Here is a 25,520-nt window from a genome sequence, read left to right on the forward strand (position 1 = left end):
ATAAAGCGAAGGAGTAGTTTAAACTTACCAGTGGAAAAATAAATTCTGTGACGGGATAGTTTGGCCTCCCCAAAATATGTGCTGCTGGCAGCTGAGCTGGAACCTCGGAACCTGGCAGTCATGGCCCAGGCTTCTGTTAGCAGTGCTAGGCTTCTTGCTGCAGCCACTACACACAGACAAGAAGAGCCAGAGGAGCTTTATTTGGCCAACTTCTTCAGTCATCTACTGCAGGCTTGATGCTTCTAGCAAAGTGAGTGCAGTAGAGTCTCAGGAAACAGCATTCATTCAAGTAGATGAGCACAGGAATTCTAGGAGCCATTGGGGTGAGTCTTGAAATTTCAGTACTTGATGACTTCTGGTGGTTGCAGTTCTTTGCAGTGAAACCTTCTCAGTATCATCCTTGAGTTTTGAGGAGCAGGTTGTTGAACTTCTGTCTGGAAAAAAGTCTATGAGTTTGACCATGAAAATGTGAACAAGTCAAAGGAAAACAAAGAGACCACATCTAGTCATCAGATAGTAGTGTTTTTTTTTTATTTTGATAAAGGTATTTTTTACTACCAGTGTATTAAAATGATGTGTGCACAGCTAGTAGTACATCAGAACAGGAAATCTGCTAAGCTGGATGTGCAGCATCCGGTCAGATCTGCACCACACAGTGAATTCACCCATTTTCTGTATTGAGAAGTGGCCTTGGTTTCTCGATCTGTTGATTGCAGCTCTCTGTATTGTTTGTGTGCAGAGCTAGTTGGGTGATGCAAGGGATTGTCCTGCTCTGCTCTGCGCTGATCCAGCCTCACCTCAAGCAGCGGGTGGAGGTTTAGGCCCCACAGTGTAAGGACATAAAACTGTTAGAGAGCATCCAGAGGAGGGCTGCGGGGGTTGTGAGGGTTCTAAAGGGTAAGATGTGTGCGGAGCCTGAGGGGAGGCCTCATGGCGGCTGCAGCTCCTCACGGGGAGCGGAGGGGCAGCGCTGAGCTCTGCTCTGTGTGGCAGAGACAGGGAACGGCATGGAGCTGCGTCAGGGGAGGGCGGCTGGGGGTGAGGGAAAGGGGCTGCGCCAGAGGGCGGTGGGCACGGAACAGCTGCCCAGGACCGAGTGCTGGAGTTCAGACAGCGTTTGGGCAGTGCTCTCAGCCATGGGGATTGGATTTTGGGTGGTGCTGCGAGGAGCCATGAGTTGGACTCGGTGATTCTTGTACGTCCATTCCATTCAGGGTATTCTTTTCTGTTCACTTCCAGCTCCTGTTGTGCTCATTTTCAGTGTGCTTATTTGCATGCCAGAAGCCTGTTGTGCTGGAAATTCACTAACATTGATAAGCCTTGCTTCTCAGCAGAGGGAAATGTACTGATTTCCATGCTAATTGCTGTTCTGTTCTGTCTCCCAAGTTACCAGAGCCTCGAGCTTCTTTGTGATTCTCATGAGTGTTCCACCACTACTGATAGCCAAGTTCAAGGGCATTAGGAGCAATACCATCAACTTTCTGCCAGATCCAGGAGTTCTCCACCCAGTAGCCGCTGAGATAAGTTGGCTGCTTCCCCACTGAGTTTCCTGCCAAAATAAAAATTTAATTAAGAAAGGGGAGGGGGGTGGCACCTAATATCATCCCCATCAAATGTTGTTCCTCATGGAAACTGTTCAACAACAGGCTGTTGTTGTAGTTACTCTAACACACATTTTGTAATTAGAAGACTTAAATGATGTAAATACTTCATTTAGCATTGGGTATTTTCAGGTTCTCGTTCTCACTTGTGATTTTTGTCTTACGATGCAAAAATATAAAAGGAATAAAATACACCTAGAAATAGCTAAAGTCACAGCAGAAACTGATGAAGAGCATTTTGACAACTCCAAGTGCTAGTCAAGAATTACTGTAGTTTGTTTTTCTTTTCAAATGAAGTAGGAGGATTTTATACAAAAATTATGCTTTTTTAATTACAATTATGTAGTGACTTACCTGCAGTTTTTTGCTTTCAATTTTGTCTTTTCAGGTTACATATTAATTTTTAAATGAGTTGATCTTTGTGATAATCTTAACATTAGTAAGTTTAGAAATCACATTATTAAATCTTAATTTATGTTGTCTTCAAACCAGCTTAGTTTTACTGAACTAACAATGTTGTTAAAAGAAATGCTGTGTGTTAACTTTCAAATAGGTGTATTAACTTTTAAATACAAGGGGTAAATTATTTTGATTTTTTCCTTGAGTGGTAGTCTTATACCCTTATATCCTCCAGAGATAAAAGAAATTTCTGTCCCCTGACTACAAAGGCAGCCTCCATGACTAGTTTGGGCAAGACACCTAGTTTGAGGTAGCTATTAAGTAAAATGAACTGGATCTTACCCTGAGAGTATATCCAACAAGTACTCTATTTAAAATTCCTGGGAAGGTGTAATGTTCTATCTGTATGGCACATGTATCTGAGATATTTTTGTTTGTTACAGGAAGGAATGGAAAGCCTTCACACTTTGGTAACATTTCAGACATGGTTATAAGGGAAGATTATAATGTTGGTAGAGAAAAGACCCTTTTAATAAACGCAGTGGATCAGTTGCACGCCTTTATTTCAGTCTGCTGTGTTGAATAAAAAGCAGGCATGAACATGACCCATGAATGGCATATTATCACAACCCATGGGCTATGCTGTAAAATGTGCTGTTTTATAAACTCCTGGAATGAGTTCGTGGAACTTTTTGAAGTAGGTGATTACTCAATCTTCATTAACTTTCTTGCTGCTTACCAAAAATATAGCATTTAATAAGGAGTGTACCTTAGTTCTACATGTCTAGCCCTTATCCTTCCAAAAATGAAATTGATATGTCAGTTGTTTTTTTATATGAAGAAGTCGTTCAGCTTTGTGAATAACATAGTTATGAAATCAAGTCATTTTTCATCTATAGATAGTTTTATTAGAATGGAATTTCATGCTAAAAGGTGAACCACTTAGTTTTAAATGCATTTACAGTGATGTGGTTATTTTTTATTGATCATAGATCATAAAGGAGTACTAGCCTAAGCATATCAACGGGACTAAGTGCTGGATCTTGCATGTGGGTCATAATAACCTCATTCAGTGGCATAAGCTTGGGGAAGAGTGGGTGGAAAATTGCCCAACTGAAAAGGACCTGGGGGTATTGGTCAACAGCTGGCTGAGCACACATCAGCAATGTGCCTGGATGTCCAAGAACAACAGCAACCTGGCCTGTGTCAGAAATAGTGTGGCTAGCAGAACTAGGGGAGTGATTGCCCCCTTGTTTGCAACACTGGTAAGACTGCACCTCAAATACTGTGTTCACTTTTGGGCCCCACACTGGAAGAAGGATGTTGAGCAGTGAAGCTGGTGAAGGAACTAATTATGAGGAGTGGCTGTGGGGATTGGGGTTATTTAGTCTAGAGACAAGGAGGTTGAGGGGAGAACTCATTGCTCTCTACAACTCTGCTGCTACCTGAAAGGAGATTCTATGGCATAAGTCTCTTTGCATAGGAGGCAAGTGACAGGACATAAGGAAAAAGTCTCAAGTTGCACCAGGAATGATTTAGACTGGACATCTGGAATAATTTCTTCATGGAGGGGATGATCAAGCATTGGCATAGGCTGCCCAGGGAATCAATGGGGTCCCTTTCTATGTTGGTATTAAAAGAGACATTTGGATGTGGCACGAGGGGTCATGGTTTAGTGATGGGACTCAATAGATCAGCTGATGGTTGGACTTAATCTTGAAATTCTTTTCCAACCCAGATGATTCTGTGATTTGGCATTTTTTTGTTGACTGTATCTCATCTGTATAAGGTAGGAACAGTTTTTTTAATACAGACAGATCGCTCCTTGTGGGAGTAGTGGATGCAGTTTAACGTTACCTGCAAACAAATACTTGAACAAAGTCCAGTATGGAATGTCAGTTATTAGAACAGCATTGAATTGGAAAGTGTACTTGAGTAATATTAAAGATAATGAACAATGATGAAATACCAAAGATAGAGAATGAAGGGATTGTGGAAACTCCTTATCAGAAGCTTTGTGTGAGGACTGAAAAAGGTTAAGAACAGGGAATGACAACATGCTAGAGTTTTCCATACTCTATGCAGAAAAATCTGTACTGATTATGAAAACATTTAAAAATCATATATATCCTTCAAACCTTACTAGGAAGTAGTGTGTTTATTATCAGATTTCCTGAGTTGTTGTTTCCACTATGAAAAAAATGTCAGTTGTGTGATGCCTTTGGAAATTGTTATTATCATGGAAACATAGAATCATTAAGAATCATCTAAGATAATCCAGTCCAGCCATCTGTCTACCACCAATATTGCCCACTACACCTTGTTCCTAAGTATTACATCTCCCCTTTCTTTAAGCACCTCCAGAGGCAGTGACTGCACCACTTTCCTGGACAGCCTGTTCCAATGCCCATCCACTTCTGGGAAGAAATTATTCCTAATATCTAATCCAGTCCTCTCCTGGCACAACTTGAGGCCATTCCTTCTCATTTTATTGCTACTACCTGGGAGAAGAGGCTGATCCCCACCTTGCCACAGCCTCCTTTAAGGCAGTTGTAGAGAGTGATTAGGACTTTCCTGAGAGATCTTATGTAACTCTAGGTATCTGAAAGTGCAATTATGTTGTAGAATCAATGAAGGAAGAGAGAGTTGTCTATACCTTACCTGTGTTGGCATTTAGCTTAAGACAAATTGACTCAATCTCTTGTATTTGTCTGTCTTCCTCTCTTTTTTTCCTTTTGTTTTTTTTGATACCACCCTGTTACCACTGAATTTTTGAATGCTTAAACTTCATTAGAGAGCTTCCCCAAATATACAGAGATGAGTAGCATCTTTGGTTGGTCTTTCTGTACCCCTTCCTTTTCTCTTTTGAAAGGAAGTGATGTAAAGTTTCTTACTTAAGTGTAATTGCAATGGCAATGTCAAACAAAATTTTTTGTATATGGGCAGAGGGAATTGTTTCAGTCTGTTTTTGGTGCAGACTGAAATAAGCTTTTGGTCTTAGATTGCTAAGAACCTGTTTTCGTTATTTACTTGTAATACAGTTTCAGTAAACCTGATAAATGGAGTAGCTGATCAGCTTACATGTGGAGATGAGCTGTTCTAGTCACAGAGCATTAAATGTCTTACAAAAGGAGTACATCTTCCTTACGCCAGGATATTTCATGGATTTTTGACATAAAGAAGGCAAGATGAGCAAAATAATCTGGACTGAGGAATACATACTGTTCTAGTTATAGTTTATGTGATGTATATTCTTCTTTGTGGCAGAAAAAGCAACTTGAATCTTTCACTGAACAGATCTATTTGAAAATTGCTTAAGTTTCTGAGGATGTGAAACCAATTCTTCAGTAAAGCTTTCCACGTGCCTGAGAGAGCTGTACTTTCAAGTTGGAACTTTGAATCCTCCTTTTGAAAGCTTAGTATGGAGTAAAGTAGAAGCTGTCATGATTTTCCTGTAGGCTCTCTGATCTGTTTTAAACTGTGCTGTTAGTTCAGTGATTATGGTTATAATTAAGGGACTAGTTAGAAAAATTATAGGCATTAAATGCAAACACAGCAACCACAATATTTTTCAGAGCAAAGTAGAGAATCGGTATCCAAGCTGAATGTTTCTGTATGTTTACATTATAATGAGATATGATATAGTTGAAGTTTACTTTAAAGAAAGAAAATTAGTCATTCTTAAGAATTTGCATCATCATGCCACAAAGCCCACAGGAAAATTGAGGACTGGGAACATTTTTTCATCTTCCCTAAAAGGCAGGCTTCTGCTTTAAAATAGTTGTGTAGGCTACTGCTAGAGTCATTCATAGCAAACTCAGTATAGTTTTGACACCTGTCTTAGGGTGGAGGCAACTGCCTCTGAATGGCTGAATTGCAGCTAACTTTGAGAAATAGTAAGTGTTCATAGAATGGCCTGGGTTGAAAAGGACCTCAAAGATCATCTAGTTTCAACCTCCCAGTCAAGGGCAGGATCACCAACCACCAGACCAGGCTGCCCAGAGCTTGGATGAGTTGTTCTTGAGAAGAGGGAGCTGACAACTGAATTTCTCATCAGCTGTTCATGATGACCTGGATAATAAGTCACTGATGCTTTTTTAGGGTAGAAAAGGCTGATAAAAAAGACATGCTTCTTTGATTTGGTGGGTGGAGAGCAAGATGATGATCAGCACTTTCTTGAATAAAGAAACAGTTTATTTCAGCTGTCCAAAGTTGAGAGATTGAGGCTCAGGGTGTGAAGATGAGTCTCAGCCAAAGATAAATAGTTCTGGAAAAGTCCTAATACGCTCTCACTTTTCAGTTTGGTTGCCTTAGAATTTCAGCCGTTAGGTTTAGGATGAGAGTAGAAGAATGTGACAGGCTATGGATTTAAATTTAAAACATCTGTTAGATTACTTTGTTGTTTATCTTCCAATTCTTCTTTAAAACTCCACTTTCTGTTGTATTTAGTGAATCTTGACAACACTCATAATAATGTTAAATTCTTTGTCTGTGGATAGGAGGACAAATAAGATATGAGAGTTCACTCCTCTTATTTCCTCAGAGAGCCAAGAGGGCAGAGTAAGCATCCACTCCTTCATCTGGAGATTCATCATCTTCAGTTCAAGAAATGTATTTAAGCCTGTAGGGAAACATATTTTCATCCCGGTCAGGGCCAAGAGAAACCTCATCAAATTAGCTCTGCTTTGAACAAGGGGTGGACCACATGACCTTCTGAGGTCTCTTTCAATCTAAATTATTCTGTTGCATTCAAAGAAAGAGAAAATTAGGGTATTTCTGTGAAAGCAAGGCCGATGCTTTTGATTTTATCTGCTAAAAGAAAAAACACAGAAAAATAATTGATGCCAAAGAGCTTTGTAAAAGAAGTCCACCATTACTGGAATGAGTCATAAAGCAAAGTAACAATTTATAAATGAATAACAATATAATTACAGATGGTAATCTGCTATGCATATACATTTTTAAAGGTGCAAACAAATCTTTGAACAATTAATTGCGTGTGCACGTAATTCATCTACCTATGAGTTTTTGGTGTATGGGAAGCTGTATTTTATATAGCATTAAGCACAAGTCCCTGTGACCATCTTGTTTGTGGTGCATATTTTTTAGATGGGGCTTTTCTAGGAGTGATACTGCTGTTGTCCTTATGGAAATAGATAAAATATAAAGTCACTTGTATTAAGGTAATTGTGATTCTTTTGGAGGCCAGTAGAACAGCATGGCTGTTATGACATCTGACTGTGTTTCTTTCGCTTCTTGCTTTTCCCTCCTTCTGACCCTATTTGTGTATGATTTCAATTATTATAATCAGCATATTGGATATACAGTATTTAGCTTGAAGAAATACCCTTAGAATAAAGCATGTCTTCATTCTGGGTTTTCTGATGGTGGTTTGGGGTTTTTTATTTCTTCTTTTTTTAAAACCATTTTATTTTGTAATGCTAACAGATTTTTTCTATCATACTTAAAAGAAAACAAAAAAAAAAACAACAGAACCCACAGAGTAATTTAAAAGGTTTAAAGATGACCAATATTCTTAATTTTGTTTTCTTCTTACAGGCCTGGCAGCTGAGATTTAGTCATCTTGTGGGCTATGGTGCCAAATATTACTCCTACCTCATGTCCAGGGCCGTTGCCTCCATGGTGTGGAAACAGTGTTTTGCTCACAATCCGTTCGATAGGTAAAAACAGAGAAAATACTGAGTTACCATGTAGTGTTGTACTTCTGTAGTGTGCTTCTGGGAAGGGGTAAACACGGTATGCTTGGGGCAGCATAGGTGGTTGGGCTTTTTCAGTGCCGATTAATTTTCAGCCTTTTTGTTGATTTTAAGAGTGTAACAAAATAGGAAATGACCACACATTAAATGTACTTTGGGACGTAATCATTGATGCAAAGAACTCATGTCTGTGTTTTAAAATACAGGCTTGCCACTGGAGAGGCATTGAAATCCGTATTTAGATGTAATTATAGAGCTTGATTTTCATAGGTACCAGATTAATTGTAATTTTCTTTTGAAATCAAAAGCAACTGCAGGTATTAAACAAGCTTCATGTCACCACATTTCAGAGCTAAGCATAGCTATCCTACTCATCTTGCTTTGTGAAATTAAAAGGTAAATTGTAACTTCAAAAAATTTAAATAAAATAAAAATAAAATAAAAATGTTCTTACATCATAGGTGTATGTTCTAGGCATTATAACTAAGTAACTTTTTCCCTTTCAACAGTGGAAGCTGAAATGTTTGCATTTTAACTTCCATGAACATCAGCACATCTTTGTGTGTATAAAATTTGTCTAGTTCAGTTAGTCGTAGTATATTTTTAAATGTAATCTGAATTCAAAGGAGCCAACATGGGACCAAGGTGGTCATTGTTTTGGGGCGTAAGATCTCATTCCATCTCTGCCTTTGAATCACGTAGAGATCCTAGAAGTAAATACAGCTGAAAGCTGGACAGGCTCCCTGCAGATGGCTCTAACATCTGTGTTTTTCCAGGGCAATGGGTGAGCGTTATCGGAGAGAGATGCTGGCACATGGTGGTGGAAAAGAGCCCATTCTTATGGTTCAAGGTACAAAAAATTTTAGAACTGTTTGATTCCTTTGATCAAGAAAGAAATAATGCAAACGTATTTCCCAGTTTGTTCTTCATAGTTCAGTTTTGTTTCATTTATTGGATTTGTGAAAGAAAACCTTTCTGTTTATTTATTTAAGTGAAGTGATTGTCAGCTTTTGCATCACAGTCAGTGATGCACAGAACAAAACAGGCATAGGAACAGTTGGGACAAAATGTTGTAAGGGTTATATGATAAAGTAGTCTAAAGAATTGAGAGTAAAACATACTTGAAAGTAAACAGAGGACGATTTTTGGATGCGTTTTACACAGGTGAAATTCAGATCTAATTGTTCTGTAGGCAAGAATTGAACTTTTACTGGCCATGCAATTTTAGCACTGTCAAAATAGCTCTAAGTATATTACTACTTTGAATATAAATTCTCTTGAAATGGAAATCTGAAGATTGTGATATGGAAATCTGGTTCTTTATTCCTCTCAGTACTACATTTCCCTTTTGAATCTGGAAAATAACTTTTTCAATTCACTCTGATATTGTTAATTATGAATATTAATTAATCAGCCTCTGATCACTGCAGTTTTGAAGACTGAAAATTGTTTTTTTAGTCGCATAAGTTGTGCAGTGGTAATGCATCTGTATTACATCATGAGCTCAATACAATTTCAAAGTAAGAACATTCTATATATGTGTATATATATGTATCTATCCTCTAGATTAGTCTACTTATTTTTCTGATCTGCAGGGTTACTTTTCCTTCAGGATGCCTTTTGCATCTTTTAAACTTACCTCTCTTTTCTGCTCTTGAAAAGTGTAACTGCAGCTCAAGAGTGTGGACTAAGTAGTTGCAAGACAATTATTACATCTTTACAAGCAAATCCAATTATATTGTAAGCCATGTTGCAGTGGAAGAAAGAACGTTTTTAAACAACAATCTTTTCTGTTTCTGGGATGTATTTTCACTTGTTGAGCATGGAGTGGAGTGCCCAAGAGGCTATAATGAAGTTGTTGGCAATGCACTTTCTTGAATCAAACATTATTTGACTGAAATTTGCAAAATACAACTGTGAATAGGCTTAACAGATCTGTGTACCTAGAGATGTCTTCCCCTCTTGTATTTGAGAGAGCACAGTGGAACGTGGTACCATCAGTGTGGGGTTGAAAGTATGCATCAGTCATTTTGGATAAAACTTCTTGCTGAAATGAATCTGAAGTGGCATTGGAGTTCAAGAAATTCCAAATTTATTTCAAGCTTAAAGGAAATCCAGATTTGATGAAGCACGGAAAAGCTCAGTGAAAGCACACAGGTTCACCTGTCTTGTAATGCAATCATCAGATGTTCCAGGCATTTCTGTATTCATATTCCTTGTGCTTGTAGTTTTTGAATCACTTTGTGCAGATCAGTGAGCCCACAGGATCAGTGGTGAATGATGAAAAAATGATAGCTGTGCATCTGGGGCTTGCTCTTTCTTTTTTTGCAGTTGTGCTATTTGATGTTAATGGTAGAATAATCTTTTCTGAAGTGACTTTAAAAAAATCAATGCGTGTAAGAAATGGAGTCTGACTTTTCATTTTTTCCTTTAAATTGCTAAGTTCTTAAATCACTAACCAGAACTGCTGTCACTTCAAGGTTTCCTAGTGCACCTGCTGGCGTGTCTGTTCACACACCTGAGGAGAACCAGATAGGAGGAACTCCTCTGTATCAGAAAACAGCTGACATTTTCAAGATGTTTTCACTTCTGTATTCTGAATTTCTTCAATATTACGTTAAGCAGAAATTTAAAAAGATATAAAAACATATTCAAGATCAATCAAATTATCAGAAAAAAATGCCTTTATTAACTGCAGAGTCCTTACTTGTGCTTGTCGTGACCTCCAGTTGTAGACAGTGTGAAATTTAAACAAGCATGTTGTGAGTGACTCCGTGAAAAATTAAATTCAGGTGACTCAGGTCTTTTAGCATATTAATAATTTGATTGCTTACTTTGGATTATTTAAGATCAAAGCATACAACAGAAATGTTGGAAAAGATTAGTGTATGTTTAGATTTAATCATTCTGTATTTATTAGGAAAAAAAAAGAGAATCTGAAGAGGAAAAATAAGACCAATTGCTTGTCACTTGTTTTGGTTGCCATTTCAAACAGCATCTGACTCCCTTTGCTGTTTTTAACCCCGTTCCTTACAGATATTCTGTAACATTTGATTTCCATCTTCGGTTGGCTTTCCTCGGCTGAAGTGCTGCACACAGCTGGTTTCCTGGCTAAAGACAAATTCCACCAGACCCAGCAGCTTGTTGATTTTATTCTGCTTCAGAGAAACGGTTCAGATTCTTTGCCCACTAGTGCCCTATTGAAAAAAACCTACATTCTGTTGGTTTGAAGTTTGTTTTCCTTTATTAAAGGAACACGCTCAAACCTGGCTTCTGGATTCATGCATGCAGCCTCACCCTTGAAGTGCTTCCATATCTCATTGTGCAGTTAGCTATATTCATTGATCTGATAACAGATAACTTCACAAGCACGTTTCATTTATTCAATTCCTTTGTTGTGATTTCCTTCTCAGAAGCTACCTATTGTCTTTCTTTTGTGCTTGCATATGACCCTAGCTTTTCATCTTTCTCCCACACAATTGCGTAGATGTACTGATTAAGAAAGAGAAAGGATCTGACCTGCCATCCGGTGGAGTTGGTGACAAGATTCGTGTTTGAACCAGCCTGTCATTAGAATAACACAATGTACTTCTTTTTGTTTGGATTTGATTCCTGTGGCTTTTTTTTTCATTTAAAAAAAAAAAAAAAGCCTTTTGAAATCTTGTAAAATGTTTTATGAAGTGACACGTTTTACCTTACCCCTTTGGTAACTGACAAAATACAAAAACATTTATGCATGCACATAGCAGGAGGAATGAAAAAAAGGAAAATGCTTTGTCCAAGAGGTATCCTTTTTTCCTTGAAGAGAAAATACAGTTTAAGATGAGCTTGATGTCTTTGTTTGTGTGGGATATCCGCATAGCTCTCCTTCATAGGATTACACGGCATTAGGGATTCCAAACTCCCTCAAAGACAGGGAATTCAGGTCTCTTCCAGGTCTGGTCGCAGGTTTGAACAAGCTTCAGGTGTGCACCATCCCTCCCCCTCTCCCTTGGCACTCCCCAGCTGGAAAGAAACCCAGGTGCATTGGCAGAAAGTGAATTGCAGTGTGGAAAGTACAGGGCTGGGTGATTTTGGAGCTGAGAGCATGGAACAGACTCTGGAGCGTGCTTCTCCTGCAGTTTTGCTGGAGTCACATTGCCCTTCAGGTTTGTGAAGAAGCCCATTTGCAAAACCCACATGCAGTTGTATTCTTCACTGATTAATTCTGCATCGTATTGCAGACAGTCACTCTCAGTTGTGTTTGTGCATAGTAATCAGACCACCTAAATCTGTAAGAAAACATGAGTTTGCTCCGATGCAGTCTGAAAATTTGTTTTTCTATGCCTCTAATTGTACTTGGTGGAATAATTATGATTTGAAGAGGCTGTAAAGATCTTAAGATAATGCTTGTATGGCCCTTTGAAAGTATCAAATCTATGCATAAATCGTAAAGGTGATGTAGTGGTAACATATGTTAACTCAAAGTACACGGACTCAAAATAATTGATGTTCCAAAGGGGCATAGGCCAAATTCTGCCACAGGCTTTATTCTTCTCCCAACTTCCAGTGATTGTAGGTTATAGCTAACCAGGTCTCAAAAGGGTGTGGTTAACCACAGTGGTGTAATGTGAAAGACAACTTCAAAGCAGGGAAGATAAGCTGTGCAGTTGCCTTAGGCTTGGGAGAGACTGAGCTGAAACAGGAGTTGGTCTGAATGGATAAAACACACTCCTATGTTTTAAAACTGCAGCCATCAGACCTTACGGACACCTTCCTAAATCATTAGACTGAAGGGCTGAGTACGTACTGTTCCTACTTTGATATATTTTAGTGGGGTTTAAAGGAAGACATGACAACTCGTAGGACAGCTGGGTAGTGTAAGAGGTTAAAACATGAAAATAGCATCAGTATCTGTTTCTTTCGGAGCTGTCTGTTCTAAAAACTATAGTTATTTATTTCATAAGGGCATGCTTGTTTTACTACAGAAGTTCTTCAGGGATGACCTCAGTTACAATTCATCCTTCTCCTTCAAAAGCAAATTTTTCTAGTGTTTGCTTTTGATGTCAGTGATGGGAAAACAGCATTGCTAATGCATGAAATCTGAAATCTGCTTGCATTATCAACAGTTGGAAGCGTGGGCTAGGAGGTCATTTGACATCTCTGTTGCCAGAAAAAAAACTGAATTCTGCTACGTATTTGATATAAACCATGTGGAGAGTAAACAAATGTAGTTTGTACCAAGTTTTGAGATAGATCTGCTAAGACTGTATTCAGCTGCACTAAAGAACATCTGAGAGTGTTGTAGTTAATTGTGTTTCTTTTATTCATTTCATAACACCCAAGGATGGAATGGTTTTTTATGATTCACTATTGTTCTACAGGAGGAACATTAAATCTACTTAAAGATAATAACAGCATCGGTCTCTTCCCAAACCTCATAACTGAGTGTTGTACTGATTGTCTTTCTTCTTCTTCTTCTTCTTCTAACAATCAGTGTTTTAAGAATGGTCTGCAGCAAAATAAATTTAGAATGTCAAAAGAATTAGCTAAATATCATTTAGCCAGGCTGGTTTTTATAAACTCAGTAGTTGAAGGTTTTGTATTTTGGAGCTTGCAGAGGTGAAAGTTATTGTATCCATTGTGGCTGGTTTTATACTTTAAGAAAAAATGTGGTCTAGACTGTCATCCTGTCCCGCTGATACCTGATAGCATATAACATACTGGCTACAGAAAAAACAGTTCCTTTGTAGAGCATCTTAAAAATTGGAGGGTACACAGAATCAAGAAAAAGATCACCAAGTCCAAACCGTGTTGAAATTGTGTCCCTTAGTGCCGTGTCCACAGATCTCTCAAATACCTCCAGGAAAGAAATCATTTCACCTAACTTCACATTTTTGTATTTTATATAAACAGCAGAGTTTCCTTTTTGAAGTTCTTCTTACTGTCCACTCTCTAGAAGTAGTGCCAGTTTGTTCAGATGTAAATGCCTGAGATAAAATGAGGCCAAAAAAAAGGTGAAATAATTTAAAGTGTTGGAACCAGACTGCATCTCCCTGAAAGATGAAGCTCCTCTAGTCATGCATGACAATGCATCTTCCAGTGGGCTGCCATCTGAGTCGCCTCCTTCAGGCATTTCTGAGCAAACTGCACTTCTGAGCAAACTGCAGGAAAACAATGAGGGTTTAAACTGTTTGTCTGAGGGAATTTTTCTAAGGGTGTTACAGAGCAAATAGGAGTATCTCCCAGCCACCCCCATCAGCAACCTGGGAGTCAGTCTGCAGTGGGCTCTCAGGGGAGTGTGGCTTAGTAGCTGCTGTTGGAACACATCTGCTTCTGTTTCCACTGTGAACTAGAAGAAATTCCACAGCAATTTTACTAACAGTAGATTACAAGTTTACGATGAACTTCAAAGTATTAATTCTGTTCTCCTTCATTTTGAAAATATCTCCATGCAAACATCACCTAACAGCATTTCAATCTACATGTAGTATGAGATTTGTTTTCCTTTGAGTGCTCACTGTTATCTCCTGGGCCATGGCAGCTTGTGTTGACACATGCAATGTGTTTAAATCAGATTGAAATGGGATTCTGTGAGGTCTCAGCAAGAAAATTCCTTCTTTTAGTTGCTCACTCAAAATTACGTCTAGCCGGTCTGTTTCCTGGTGGGTTTTGAATAATTGTGCTTTAGTAAAAGATTCCGGTCTTTTAGCAGCAGGCAATTATAATTTCCACTGAAAGCAAATATGGTAGAGGATGTGAAAAGAGCACAAAATTATGTGCAGTAGGTATAGTGATCAGAAAGGGTAGAACAAGGTTATATTTACGTTGGCAGTTGTCAGAAAGAACAGAACACTTCAAAGTAGTATGAAGATTAAATTTTACATTATTTGGCAGCCATATTGTTTTTCTTCCCTGCTTTGGTAATGCAGTAAATTTTCATATATAATTTCAAAAATATTAAGAGCAGTGAAAAGATTCAGCACTAATTTAGTATTTGTTATGAAGAAACATCTGAAAATAATTTAAATGAGATTCTCATGCTTTATGAAAACTGGGATTCTGGGGAGGAAGGTGTGAGATTTTTGGTTGTTCTGCTCATAGAGCTACCTGACAAAATACTTGTGTGTGGTTGTTTCTTGTTCTAATTTCCCTGTCTGTTGTTCTGTAGCCATGTGATACAAGTAGCATACCTACTAATGAATATTCCTGATAAAAAGGTAAATCCCTCTACTGTAAAAAATAAACCACCAACCAACCAACCAGAGCTAAAACTGCAGCACACTGAAAATGCATGCTTGGATATGTTTCATGCCTTGTGTAATATTTCAGAGATGTTTGTACTTTAAATATTAAATTAAACGTTTAAGGCGTGTAACACTGAAAAAAATACATTGTTTTTCTCTGGCTGTGTCAATCTGGAGACTCAGCAGATAAGGATTCAGATCCTTCCCGATCCCTGATTTCTCCCAGTCTTTTGGAAGTGACTGCTTTAGCTTGTGTTTTGATTGCCTTCCTTTACAAGAGATATAATTCACAGCCTAAGGAAGATCATAGCGATAAAAAAATGTTCACGATCTTGATACCTGTCAGTTCTGTGATAACATGTACCAGGCTGCTTGATACAATCAGCTACTCCCCGTGCATTATAATTGCATTTGTTTCTTGACACACACACACACAAAAAGATAGCTCTCTGTCATATTGCGACAATAAAAGCTAGCTAATTTTAATAACTTGGTTGTTGGCAAAGCTTTTAAAGTGATACCAAGTGATAATGCTGAGAGTCTGTTGTCTTGGTTTCACAGGTATGCTTCAGAAGTCACCTTCAGTTGAAGATTTTGTGGACGCCCTTGTTTCAGACTTAGACCAGGACTTCGAAAAGTTTATCACAGACTCGTGAAGTATTGAACTGTATTCTTTTATGGGAGATAACATATATCTTTATAATTGTGTTTACAATGTTGTTGTGACTGGTTTTGCTTCTTGGTAAACACTTGTATGTGTTTGAATATTCACGTTGGTGGAACAAGAATAAAAAATTTTATTGGATGATGTGGTTTATGAAGATGATGGCTTTCCGTTCCTTAAGCACAGAATTTGAGACAATAAATACTCTAGTACACACTGTTAGAAAATCTGATCTTGTAGCAGCAGATGGATAAGAGGGAAGTGAACTCATCCTCAGGGTTGGTGGAGTGGCATCTTTCATTACACGCACTGGTTTAGTGTTAGCATAGTGTTAGCACATAACCATCAAATGTCATGACCCAGAACTGGTTGCATGGGTCCTTCTTACATGGCAATATTCCTTAAAGGAATATTTATATTCCTTAAAATCTTTTATTCCTTGTGGTGCTTCTGAATTGGGGAAAAGCAAATTATGTTTGCAGTGGAGAAGAGAAACCTGAAAGAAAGTTGTAAATTGCAATTGAAAATTAGGAAGTATCTAAGAGAGGAAACAAGAAGATGGAAGAAGAAAAGCTGTGGTTAAACAGGTGTGTGAAGGAAAATGTCAGGATGAGGGGGAAAGAAATACTGCGCAACATGAGAAAGAGGCAGCGGAGTAAAAGAGGAAGCTTCTAAGTGCTTCACAGTGAAAGATGACATGGAAAGTAGTCATGCTATGATGATCCAGTCAGTATAAAAATAAGTAAAAATAAAAGTAAAAATAAAGATACAGACACCTAAGAGGAAGAAAAATGAATGTTTGGGAAGAGACCAGTAAGGATGAGAATTGTTCAGGTGGTTGGGGCCCATTTTTTAGCAGAATTTGTGCTGTCAGGTATTTTTTGATAACTTACACTCTCTTGCCATCTTTTCACTTTGTTTTTCCGTAGGGGGGATTTATCTTTTGTGATTAGCACTGCCATTCTATTAGATCTGGTTTTGGACATTTTTAGATATGTTTTGACTGTAGGCAAACAGACCTATTTTCAGATGTGCCACAATTAAGCCTCCATGTTGTGTCTGACTGACTGCGTTCTGCAGCTGCTCTTGGATCCTAAGAGGAAAGAGTGTAACAAATGAGGTGGGTATTTCCCTATAAAGAAATACATTTAATTTTAGACAGGAGTGAAAACACCTTGTGAAGATGGTAGTTCTCAAGAGGAAACAATAACTTGTGAATGTAAGCTTAACAGAATCTTATATTCAGTGGAAGTGTGGGAATTAAAGGGTGTCACCAAGGGAGTTTTGTGTTAGTTGCATTTTTTTTGTACTAAGCAAACAGCCAATAATGTTTATCTGGAGTTGGCATGTGTTAAAAGATTCACTGAGACAAAAAGAACTTAGGAAAAGGAAATCCTAATGCTAACATGAACCTTGGAGCATTACTGTAAAGAAAATAGAGCATGACTATTGGTGGAATAAGAGCATTTTAAATTAAGAGATTGCCCGTAGGTTTTTTTAATTTTTTTAATTTTTTTAATTTGAAAGAAACTGATGTTGATTGTGGAATTTACATACTTTATCAAAATGTACACAGTAGTCATTGGTTTATGCCTGTGGCCTCTGTTGCTTCCTTAATTTGCTATCTCATGAGATCCTCCTGTAAATACCAGTCCTTGCAAGCTCTTGTCAGAGTGGCAGCAAACAACATCTTCCTCATACTGGAATCCAGTGCAGACAAAGAAATGAAGAAAACTTTGTCTTTTTGCAGAGTGAAGTGGACTTTAGCTTGTTGTCACAGCTTCATAGCTGTGGGATTTGGGGACATTTGGCAAAGATGGGAGCTGATAGAAGAAGAAATGTAACTCCAAATGACAGTTTCAGGGTTTTTTTGTGAAGAAATGGTGTGGATGCCACTGATTTTTGTTTTGGGAAATATCCTCTGAGCATTGAACAGTAGACATCATTAAGCCTCTGGAGAGCCTATTGTATCACCGCTACGATGCTTACTACAGAAAGGGAAATATTATTGTAAATGATTTTTTTTTCTCCTGTTTCGTAGTTTCTGAAAATGCTTCCAGCTGTTCAAATGTCTGATGCTTTTTTCTTTCTTTTTTTTTTTTCTTATTCTTTTTTTTTCTTTGGAGAGACTCTTATTTTTCAGCAAATATGTGTGCCTTCAGTAACGTGAGATCTCTCTTGTGACCGGCAGCGTAGCTCTTCTTAAATGTAAAAACCACTGCAGCCCTTTTCCAGCATTCCTGATGTTCCCAATGGGGCTGCTGAACTGGCTGCCTAAAAGCAGCCTTAGAGCCATTCCGTGTAACTCTGTGTCTTGCTTTAAATCTGAAAGCATACTATTATTTAGATTTCAGCTGCTATAGAAAATAAGTAGCAAACATCTTTAGAGGAAATTATAGCCTTATGCAATTTGGAGATAATAACATGCAATTAAGACGTATCAGAAAAAGCACACATGGATTACATTTGATAGTCCAAGGTGTCAACTGTGCTTTTTTCCATATTGGATGTGATTGTTTTTCTGATTCACCTACTGTAGACTGAAATAACACCTAATAATTGCTTTCTGGTGGAGTAAATGCAACTGGTGTGGCAGCTGAGTAAAGAAGGCAGGGAAGGGAATGGAAATAGAGCAAGGAAATGTTGAACATAAGTTAGAAACCAAGCATGAAAAATGGTTAATGCAGAAGCAAAATGACGTCTGGGTTAGAAGCAGGGAGACTACATTGGGGAGTGTTTCTTCCAAGTGTATTCACAAAGTCTAACATGGAAGTTACAGCACTGTTGCTAACAAAAAGGTGTTCAGGAAGATTTCTGCTTTGTATGCAGTGAAAAGCCAGGTGGAAGAACTCAAGCTACATGTTGATAAAATACTGATTCTGAGATGTTGAGTAGCACCTTGTCCAGCGGGTCAAGTATAAATCAGCATGCAAAATTCACAAGGAATGTCATCAAAGTAATGGAGCTTAGCACCATGGATGATAGTGAGGTGTAAGTGAAGAGTGTGAATCACCGTAACAGTAGTGTTGATGGCTCAGCAAGGATGTATTACAGATTACCAGATGATTAAAATACCTAAATCGTGTTACAGAGTTTGAAAGGTTGAACATTGGTTTTGTGAATAAGAGTCTAATGAGCTGATAGGTGAGATTAGACACATTTACTCCCAAGTTCTCTTTTTTGACGGCAGGAACAACTGAGCACTGCAACACATGCAAAGGACTGTGCTGGTTGATCAGCATGAGACATGTCCATCCAAACTGGACAGTTTTCCTCAGAAACATGCCAGAGTTCGGGTTAGTTCACAGAAACCCCAGAGCCTCAGTTCCAGGTGGGCAGTCATCTTTCCTGGTCCTGGGGGCTATAGATGGAGTTTTTGGAAGGACCGCTCGCTGGGTTGCCGTCCTGCTCACAGCTTTGTGGCTATGAAAGGGTTGATGAGAGCTGGAAAAGCAGTGGGAGCCAAAGTGCTTCCTTGCTGCTTGTTAAGTGGGAGGCTCTGCGCATATGGCATTTCAGAGTGCTTCTGGGCAAAGTTGTGGAGATTTTCTTTTCCCAGAGCCAGGGATTTATTTACATGGTGTTGGGAACATGTTCAAGGGAGTGCTTTACCCTGGCATATTCGCTGTATGCCAAAAGAGGAATATTACATTAAAATGAGAAGACAACTTGAGAGCCTAAAATGAACAACTGCAGAAAGTGAACTCACGGGTTTCCCGATGAGAAGCACCGTGGGAGCACTGCTGGTGTGCTGGGGGCGAGGGGAGGAGATAAAAGATAAGGCTGTATAAATCAGCCCGGCAGGACAACAGCGGCCCTTCTGATCTGCCCAGGCTGAGATTTGTTTGTCTTTCACATTTCTGTGGCTGCTCTTCCCCACACGGCTCCTGAAGAGCAGTTCTGGAGCTGTAGGAAATCACTGCAGCTTGTTATTCGCAGGAAGTATCCAAAAAATCTGTTAAAACCAAAATGCTTAAACCAGAAGCAAAGTGCTGATAAAGATCTGTTTGGTGCTTTGCTGGTCTGTAGTTTCAAAGACAGGGGAATGTTAGTGGGGTTTCTGCTGCCATGCAGTTGCCTGTAAGCCTGTAGCCTATGGGGCACCTTGCAGATGGCTGAAGTTCACCATCTGGTGTTCTTTGTGACTGAAAGGATGGACCACCCTGCTCATGGCTTTTCTTGCTCCAGAACATAAACTGACAGAACACAAATTTAAAGGCATCCTTTAAATTCAAAGCATCTGGGAGCACCAAACTTATTTTGAAGGTTCCATTTTTCATTCATTTTTTCCGGTCTGTCACATGTGACTGAGTTTATACATTAATAAATAGTATCATATAGCTCTATTAAAGTGGTTAAAGAAGGTGTTCTTAATTAATCTTCAGGACGTCTTAGGTTTTAGGAAGTGGCTTTTGGCAGCTGTCCATCTGATTCCTTCCTTTACTCCTCAGCCACCGCTGAATGCCCCACTTCTCCTCTGCTCTTACACCCAACAAGCAGGAAGATGAGCAGGAGAGGAGCTGCTGGGGCCGTGGCCAGGACCTGGAGGTTCTAACAGTGTCAAAGAGAAGGCAAAATGGCAGGTGGAACATTCTTCCCACCCTGCCCATAACTGGCACGTGCCCACGCAGCCTGAGGTGAATCTCTTGGTGGGAGGCAAGAGTGGGAGAGCTGGGACTTTGGAGGAACTGTCCCAAAAGTCACATGCTGAGAAGGCAAAGCACTGCCAAGTTGGTCAGAGCCACCTGATGTTGCGTGCCGTGGGACAGCGGCTGCCAGGGAGGTGTAGGCAGCTGTGTCTGATAGCAGTAGTAGTTTACTGAGTTGGTATTTGTGATTGTTGGCCCGTGTTTGGTAGATGCAGCAACCCATAACACAGGGTTGTGCAGGCACATTGACAGTACATGCTGCTACGTACCCTAGTATCTACCGAATCACAGAATCATAGAATCATGGAGTGGTTTGAGTTGGAAGGGACTTTAAAGGCCATCCAGTGCCAGGCTGTGCCATGGGCCTTCCTTGCCAGACCACGGTACCTGAACCTGAAGGTGGAGTCCAACGAGCTCACCTTGCCCTTCTTATCATGAAGCCAAGTGTTCATCCACAATACATTTCCACTGTTCCACTGAAGTTAAGGACCTGCACAATGTATGGCTGTTGAGCACTCTCTCCTGAGGCTCTTTGAAGGTACCTAGCTCGCAGGAGCTGAGCTGCAGGATGGGCTCAGGACAGCGATTAGACACACAGAGGCATCTCACTGAGCATATGGGAGGAAATGAAAAGTGATCTCATTTCTTCCCATGGGTTTTAGAAATAAGAAAGACAGCAAAATTGACTTGAATGTTAAAATGCCTCTCTTCACATCCAGAATACAGTCATAGCAAAGTCATTTTATAAGAGAGCCCTAGGGGGTACAAGTGATACGGCAAATTTTATAACACTCTAAAACATCTATAAAACTAATTATACATGTTATCAAAATGATTCATACTAGCCGTGGTAAATCCCATTCATTACAAGTGAGAGTTTAAGTCACAGTTTGCTGCCTCTTAACAGCTGCACAAATAGAGTGCACTGTCGCCATGGGGTTGAAAAAGGGATAGTGTGTCACCTTTCCAATTTCATAAGAATGTGAGATGTAATTGCATGCTTCGAGACAGAGGCAGTACTTCTGGGATCTGTAACCCAGCTCAGTTGTCAGAGACAGGAAAACAAATAAACATAAAAAAGCCTCCTGTGTTAAGAGATGTCTTTAACTGCAGAGGCTTTCTGATCAGACCTGTTTCCTTGCCATCCTTCTTATTTTCCCATAACTTGAAAAATAAATAAGGTTAATTTTTGCCTTTGCCTGGCCTGCTGCCAGCCTGCTGAGCATGTCCCTGGAGCAGAGAGGAACTGCATGTCTGCTGTACGGCTCTGCTGAACCCAGCTAACACCGCGGGTCGCCTGCTCAGCACAGAGCTGGCTTGCTGACGGTGTTTTTCTTAAATAGGGATTAAGATAACTTGTTCTACTTAATCAAATTAGTTATCTTTGATTCAGTCGGGTTTTTAAGCCAAATTCCCAGGACAAGGTGGTTTTAGTAGTTTGTTTGGTTTGTAATCTGTTTTCCAACATAATCTGCTTAATTCTTCTTCGGCATTTGGTTTCTGGCTGACTCAAATGTATGTGTAAAAAGGATATTGGCGGGCTTAATACAGGGAAATAGCTAACTTAGCATCCAATCTCTTGACAGTTCCTCACTCCATCAGTAAGTCATTCCATCTTCCAAGTCTCTCTCTGGGTCATTCAGGAGTACCAATCTAGCTGCTCTGAGGGCTGTGTTTCATTGGATTTATTCCTGTTCTTTTCTTCTTCTGCTTCACATTTGTTTCTCTCACCTCCAGCTTTATCTGCTTCATCTCCCATGTGAGGAAAGGCTGAGTAACCTGGGTCTGTTCAGCCTGGGGAAAAAAAGACTGGGGAGAGATCTGTTTGGTGTTCATAAATATCTGAAGGGAGGTGGGAAGCAAATAGATGAGGCCAGGCTCTTCTCAGTAGTGTGTAGCATGGAACTAGGAGCAATGGCCTAAAACATGAGCATAGAAGTTCCATACTAACATGCAGAACTTATTTACAGTGAAGCTGACGGAGCACTGGAACAGGCTGCCCAGAGAGGTTGTGGAGTCTCCTTCTATGGAGACACTGCAGACTCATCTGGACACCTACCTGGGCAACCTGCAGTAAGGAAGCTGGTTTAGCAGGGGGTTGGACTCGATGATCTCTTGAGGTCCCTTCCAACCTCTGCAATTCTGTAATTTTGTAAAATAAAAAAAGAAAAGAAAATTCAGTTTTTTTCTGCCTATCACCTACCAGTGCAGCTGCCCTTCTGGACACGTTCCTGGGCACCCAGCTCTGGGTGTCCTGCAGGAGGGGGTTGGACCAGGTGACCTCCAGAAGTCCCTTCCAACCCCAACCACCCTGAAAGTCTGTAAAAGCTCAAGTCTTATCACAGCTCTTTCTCTCTTTATCGGGACCCTTTATGCCAACTGAAAGCATTTCAAATTCCAGCCACCACATCCTAGATAACAGGTTGTTTCTGTGTAACTAGTTCAGAAAGGCAGGCCTTGTTTAAATAAACAGGACCTTTGAGCATTCCTCTTACCTTTTCATTGCTCCCCTTGGTTTTTAGGCTGGTTTGCAGCAAAAATGGGACATGTGGCCCTGCTCTACCTCAGTTTCCTCCAATATTTTTTGAATCCATTCTTTCAAAGAGATAAAAGTTGTAAAGATGCTGATGGATCTTTGGAGAGAGGAGATGGAGGCATTCCCTCATTCTGTGAACTCCTCTCTGCCAGAAGACCTGGGGGGAGTGATGACCTTTTGGTGCTACAGCTCCCAACATAAGGGGCTTCATCCATGCTCTCAGCCAAGCAATAGACCGTACGTTTACATTTCATTAGCCCTGGTGCTCTGATGAAGTTTTCAAGGGCCAACATTAGTAAGGCACTGGCTTTTCCCAGGAGCTGTTAGAGGTGAGATCTACACAAACAGCTGCTTTATTGAGGCCTGAAACGGCGACAGCACTGCACACATGGAAGTGGGAGACATACATAGGTGGAGCTGGTGGTTTGGCTGAAATCCCAGAATCTTATTTCATCTCTCTCTAAATGCTGGGTAAATGATTGAGTGGGTGAGAAGCTTTGCTTTCCTGCCTGTCTGTCGGAGAAAAGTCCCCCTCGTGCCAAATCCCCCGAGCTGCTGCTAGGGCCCTCCCTTTTAATCTCTTGCTGCCTTCACTTTCACTGACCTGAAATCTGATTTTGTTAATCCTTTAGGTTACCTTCGAATATATTTTCTTTGTTTTCCTTTCAGAATCCAGAAAAGGATTTGAGTCCTCCCTGCCCAGGAATACTCAGCTCAGAAGAAATCCCCAGGATAAGTTCATCATTAGGAAAAACTTCTCCAAAAATGTGGTTGGGCAATGGAACAAACTGCCCAGGGAAGTGGTGGAGTCTCTGCCTCTGGGGATGTGCAAGAAACTTGTAGATGTAGTACTTGGGGACAAAGCTGAGTGGGCAGTAGTGGTGGTAGGTGGACAGTTGGACTAGGTAATTGTAGAGGCCTTTTCCAACCTTAACGATTCTATGCTTACAGGTTCAGGCTGACTTATCCTAAAGAGAAATCCCACCTGGAAAGCAACCAGTGCTGTCATTCCCATTGTAAACTGTGTCTGTTTGGCCAGTGTGTTTCTGTCTGCCCTTTTGGTACACTGCTATGGCAAGTACATAGGTCTTTGCAAGCTGGTGACCAATTGGGTGACCTAGATAAGTCTGTCAGGGCTGATGTGCATCTGTCTGTAGCCTCTCTTTTTTTTTTGTTAGTACTGTTCTGGTGCTGTTAGCACCATTAAAAATGTTAAACAAGCAATATGCAGAATACTAAAGGAACTTACACCTGTAATCTGACTTTCAGAAATGCCACAGGTGCTCCAGAGCACAGGAGGTTGGTGTGTTGAGTGTCATTATGAGACTTCAGGGATCCCCAATATCCCATTCTGGGAAATGGTTGGATTTTAGTGGCGAGGATCAAGTTTGGATATTTGATTGTGAGGGCATTGCAGATGTTGTTCTCTGACTGCTACTTGATTTGCATTACAGTCTGTGCTTGATGGAGCGAGAAGCAGCTCCGTTTTTATGGAAGCACGTGGGATGATACGTGTTGGAATTTCACTTCAGTGGCTGTTATTGCGTGGTGTTCAGAAGTGCGTAGAAGCGTTTGCGGCCAAAACCTGCGAGGATGGGTGGGGTTCACAGGAATTATTTCCATCTGGGTAATGCAAAATGTACTGTAATATAAAAAGTCTTTGTACTTTGTGACTTTCTTACAATTAGACTTGAAGAACTATTTTTCTAAAAATGAGCAATCCTTTTTTTCTTCTTCTTTTTTTTTTTTTTTTTTTTCTTTTTTTTCCCCTGAAAAGAATCCTAAATTCCTTGCTGACATCCAACGTCTGCAGATATCCCGGAGCAGCCATAGCCCGCCAGCAGCTACACCAGGGGCAGCTCCCTCACCCCCAGCCGCCCTCCCCTGACGCAGCTCCATGCCGTTCCCTGTCGCTGTCACACAGAGCAGAGCTCAGCGCTGCCCCTCCGCTCCCTGTGAGGAGCTGCAGCCGCCATCAGGCCTCCCCTCAGCCTGCCCTGCTCTGGGCTCAGCTGCTCTCACATCACTGTAGCTCTCCTTTGGAAGCTCTCTTACATCATGTCACCTAAACAGCACCCAGTGCTGGAGGTGAGGCCACACAGCACAGAGCACAGATCCCTCCCCTCACCCTTTGGGCCCCTGTGCACAGTGCTGGATCGTGCATTTAAACCGCCTTTAGCTCCTGCAGTGTGAGCAGCAAAGCCAGACAGAAGGGTTATATCTGCTCTGCAGGGCTGGAAAAGAGTTGCAGGAGCATCCTCAGAGCTGCAGAGAGAGTTTGCAAGCAAACATCCAAAAGAACAGAGGCCTAAATCTTAGGATTATTATTATTATTTTTCTATTAGTGGGAGACATCTCTCTCTTTTGCTTATAGCCTTCAGCTACAACTCTGACACTTCTGCAGAAGATGCAGTATTGCAACTGGAAAGATTCAGAGAAGATTAGCATGACCCCTGTGCAAGGATGAATTTTTTAAACAGAACTTTTAAAAAGCTGGAGGTTTTGAGACAGTGGCACAGCTGCCCAGAGAGCTGTGGGTGCCCTGTTCCTAGAGGTGCTCAAGGCCAGGCTTGATGGAGCCATGGGCAGCCTGTGCTCGTGGATGGCAACCCTGCTCATGGCAGTGGGTTGGAATTAGATGATCTCTAAGGTCCCTTTCAAGCCAAACCATTCTATGATTCTGTATTTAGGCTTCCAAGCATATTTACAGCTGATCTCTGTGCAGCTG

At 40.3% G+C, this 25,520-nt stretch overlaps 1 protein-coding gene and 1 non-coding gene across 2 annotated transcripts in view; both read left to right on the plus strand.

The window, feature by feature from the left end:
• The window catches only part of LOC122171308 (mitochondrial intermediate peptidase), a 67,991-nt gene extending 52,243 nt beyond the window's left edge, over positions 1–15,748 (plus strand). Inside the window, exons 17-19 of the mRNA XM_042838773.1 lie at positions 7,560–7,681; positions 8,494–8,567; positions 15,505–15,748. Of these exons, the coding sequence (XP_042694707.1) occupies positions 7,560–7,681; positions 8,494–8,567; positions 15,505–15,599 (291 nt within the window). The 3' untranslated portion in view covers positions 15,600–15,748. The remainder of the gene's footprint in view (positions 1–7,559; positions 7,682–8,493; positions 8,568–15,504) is intronic.
• A 9,439-nt stretch (positions 15,749–25,187) lies between these two features.
• LOC122171650 lies at positions 25,188–25,289 on the plus strand. The gene has a single exon (XR_006172057.1). It is a non-coding gene; the product is annotated as a U6 spliceosomal RNA (small nuclear RNA).
• Positions 25,290–25,520: the final 231 nt, after the last annotated feature.

Source organism: Centrocercus urophasianus, unplaced genomic scaffold (assembly GCF_019232065.1).
Source record: "Centrocercus urophasianus isolate 14NV4802_14NV808 unplaced genomic scaffold, USGS_Curo_1.0 seq_9, whole genome shotgun sequence".
NCBI lineage: Eukaryota > Metazoa > Chordata > Aves > Galliformes > Phasianidae > Centrocercus > Centrocercus urophasianus.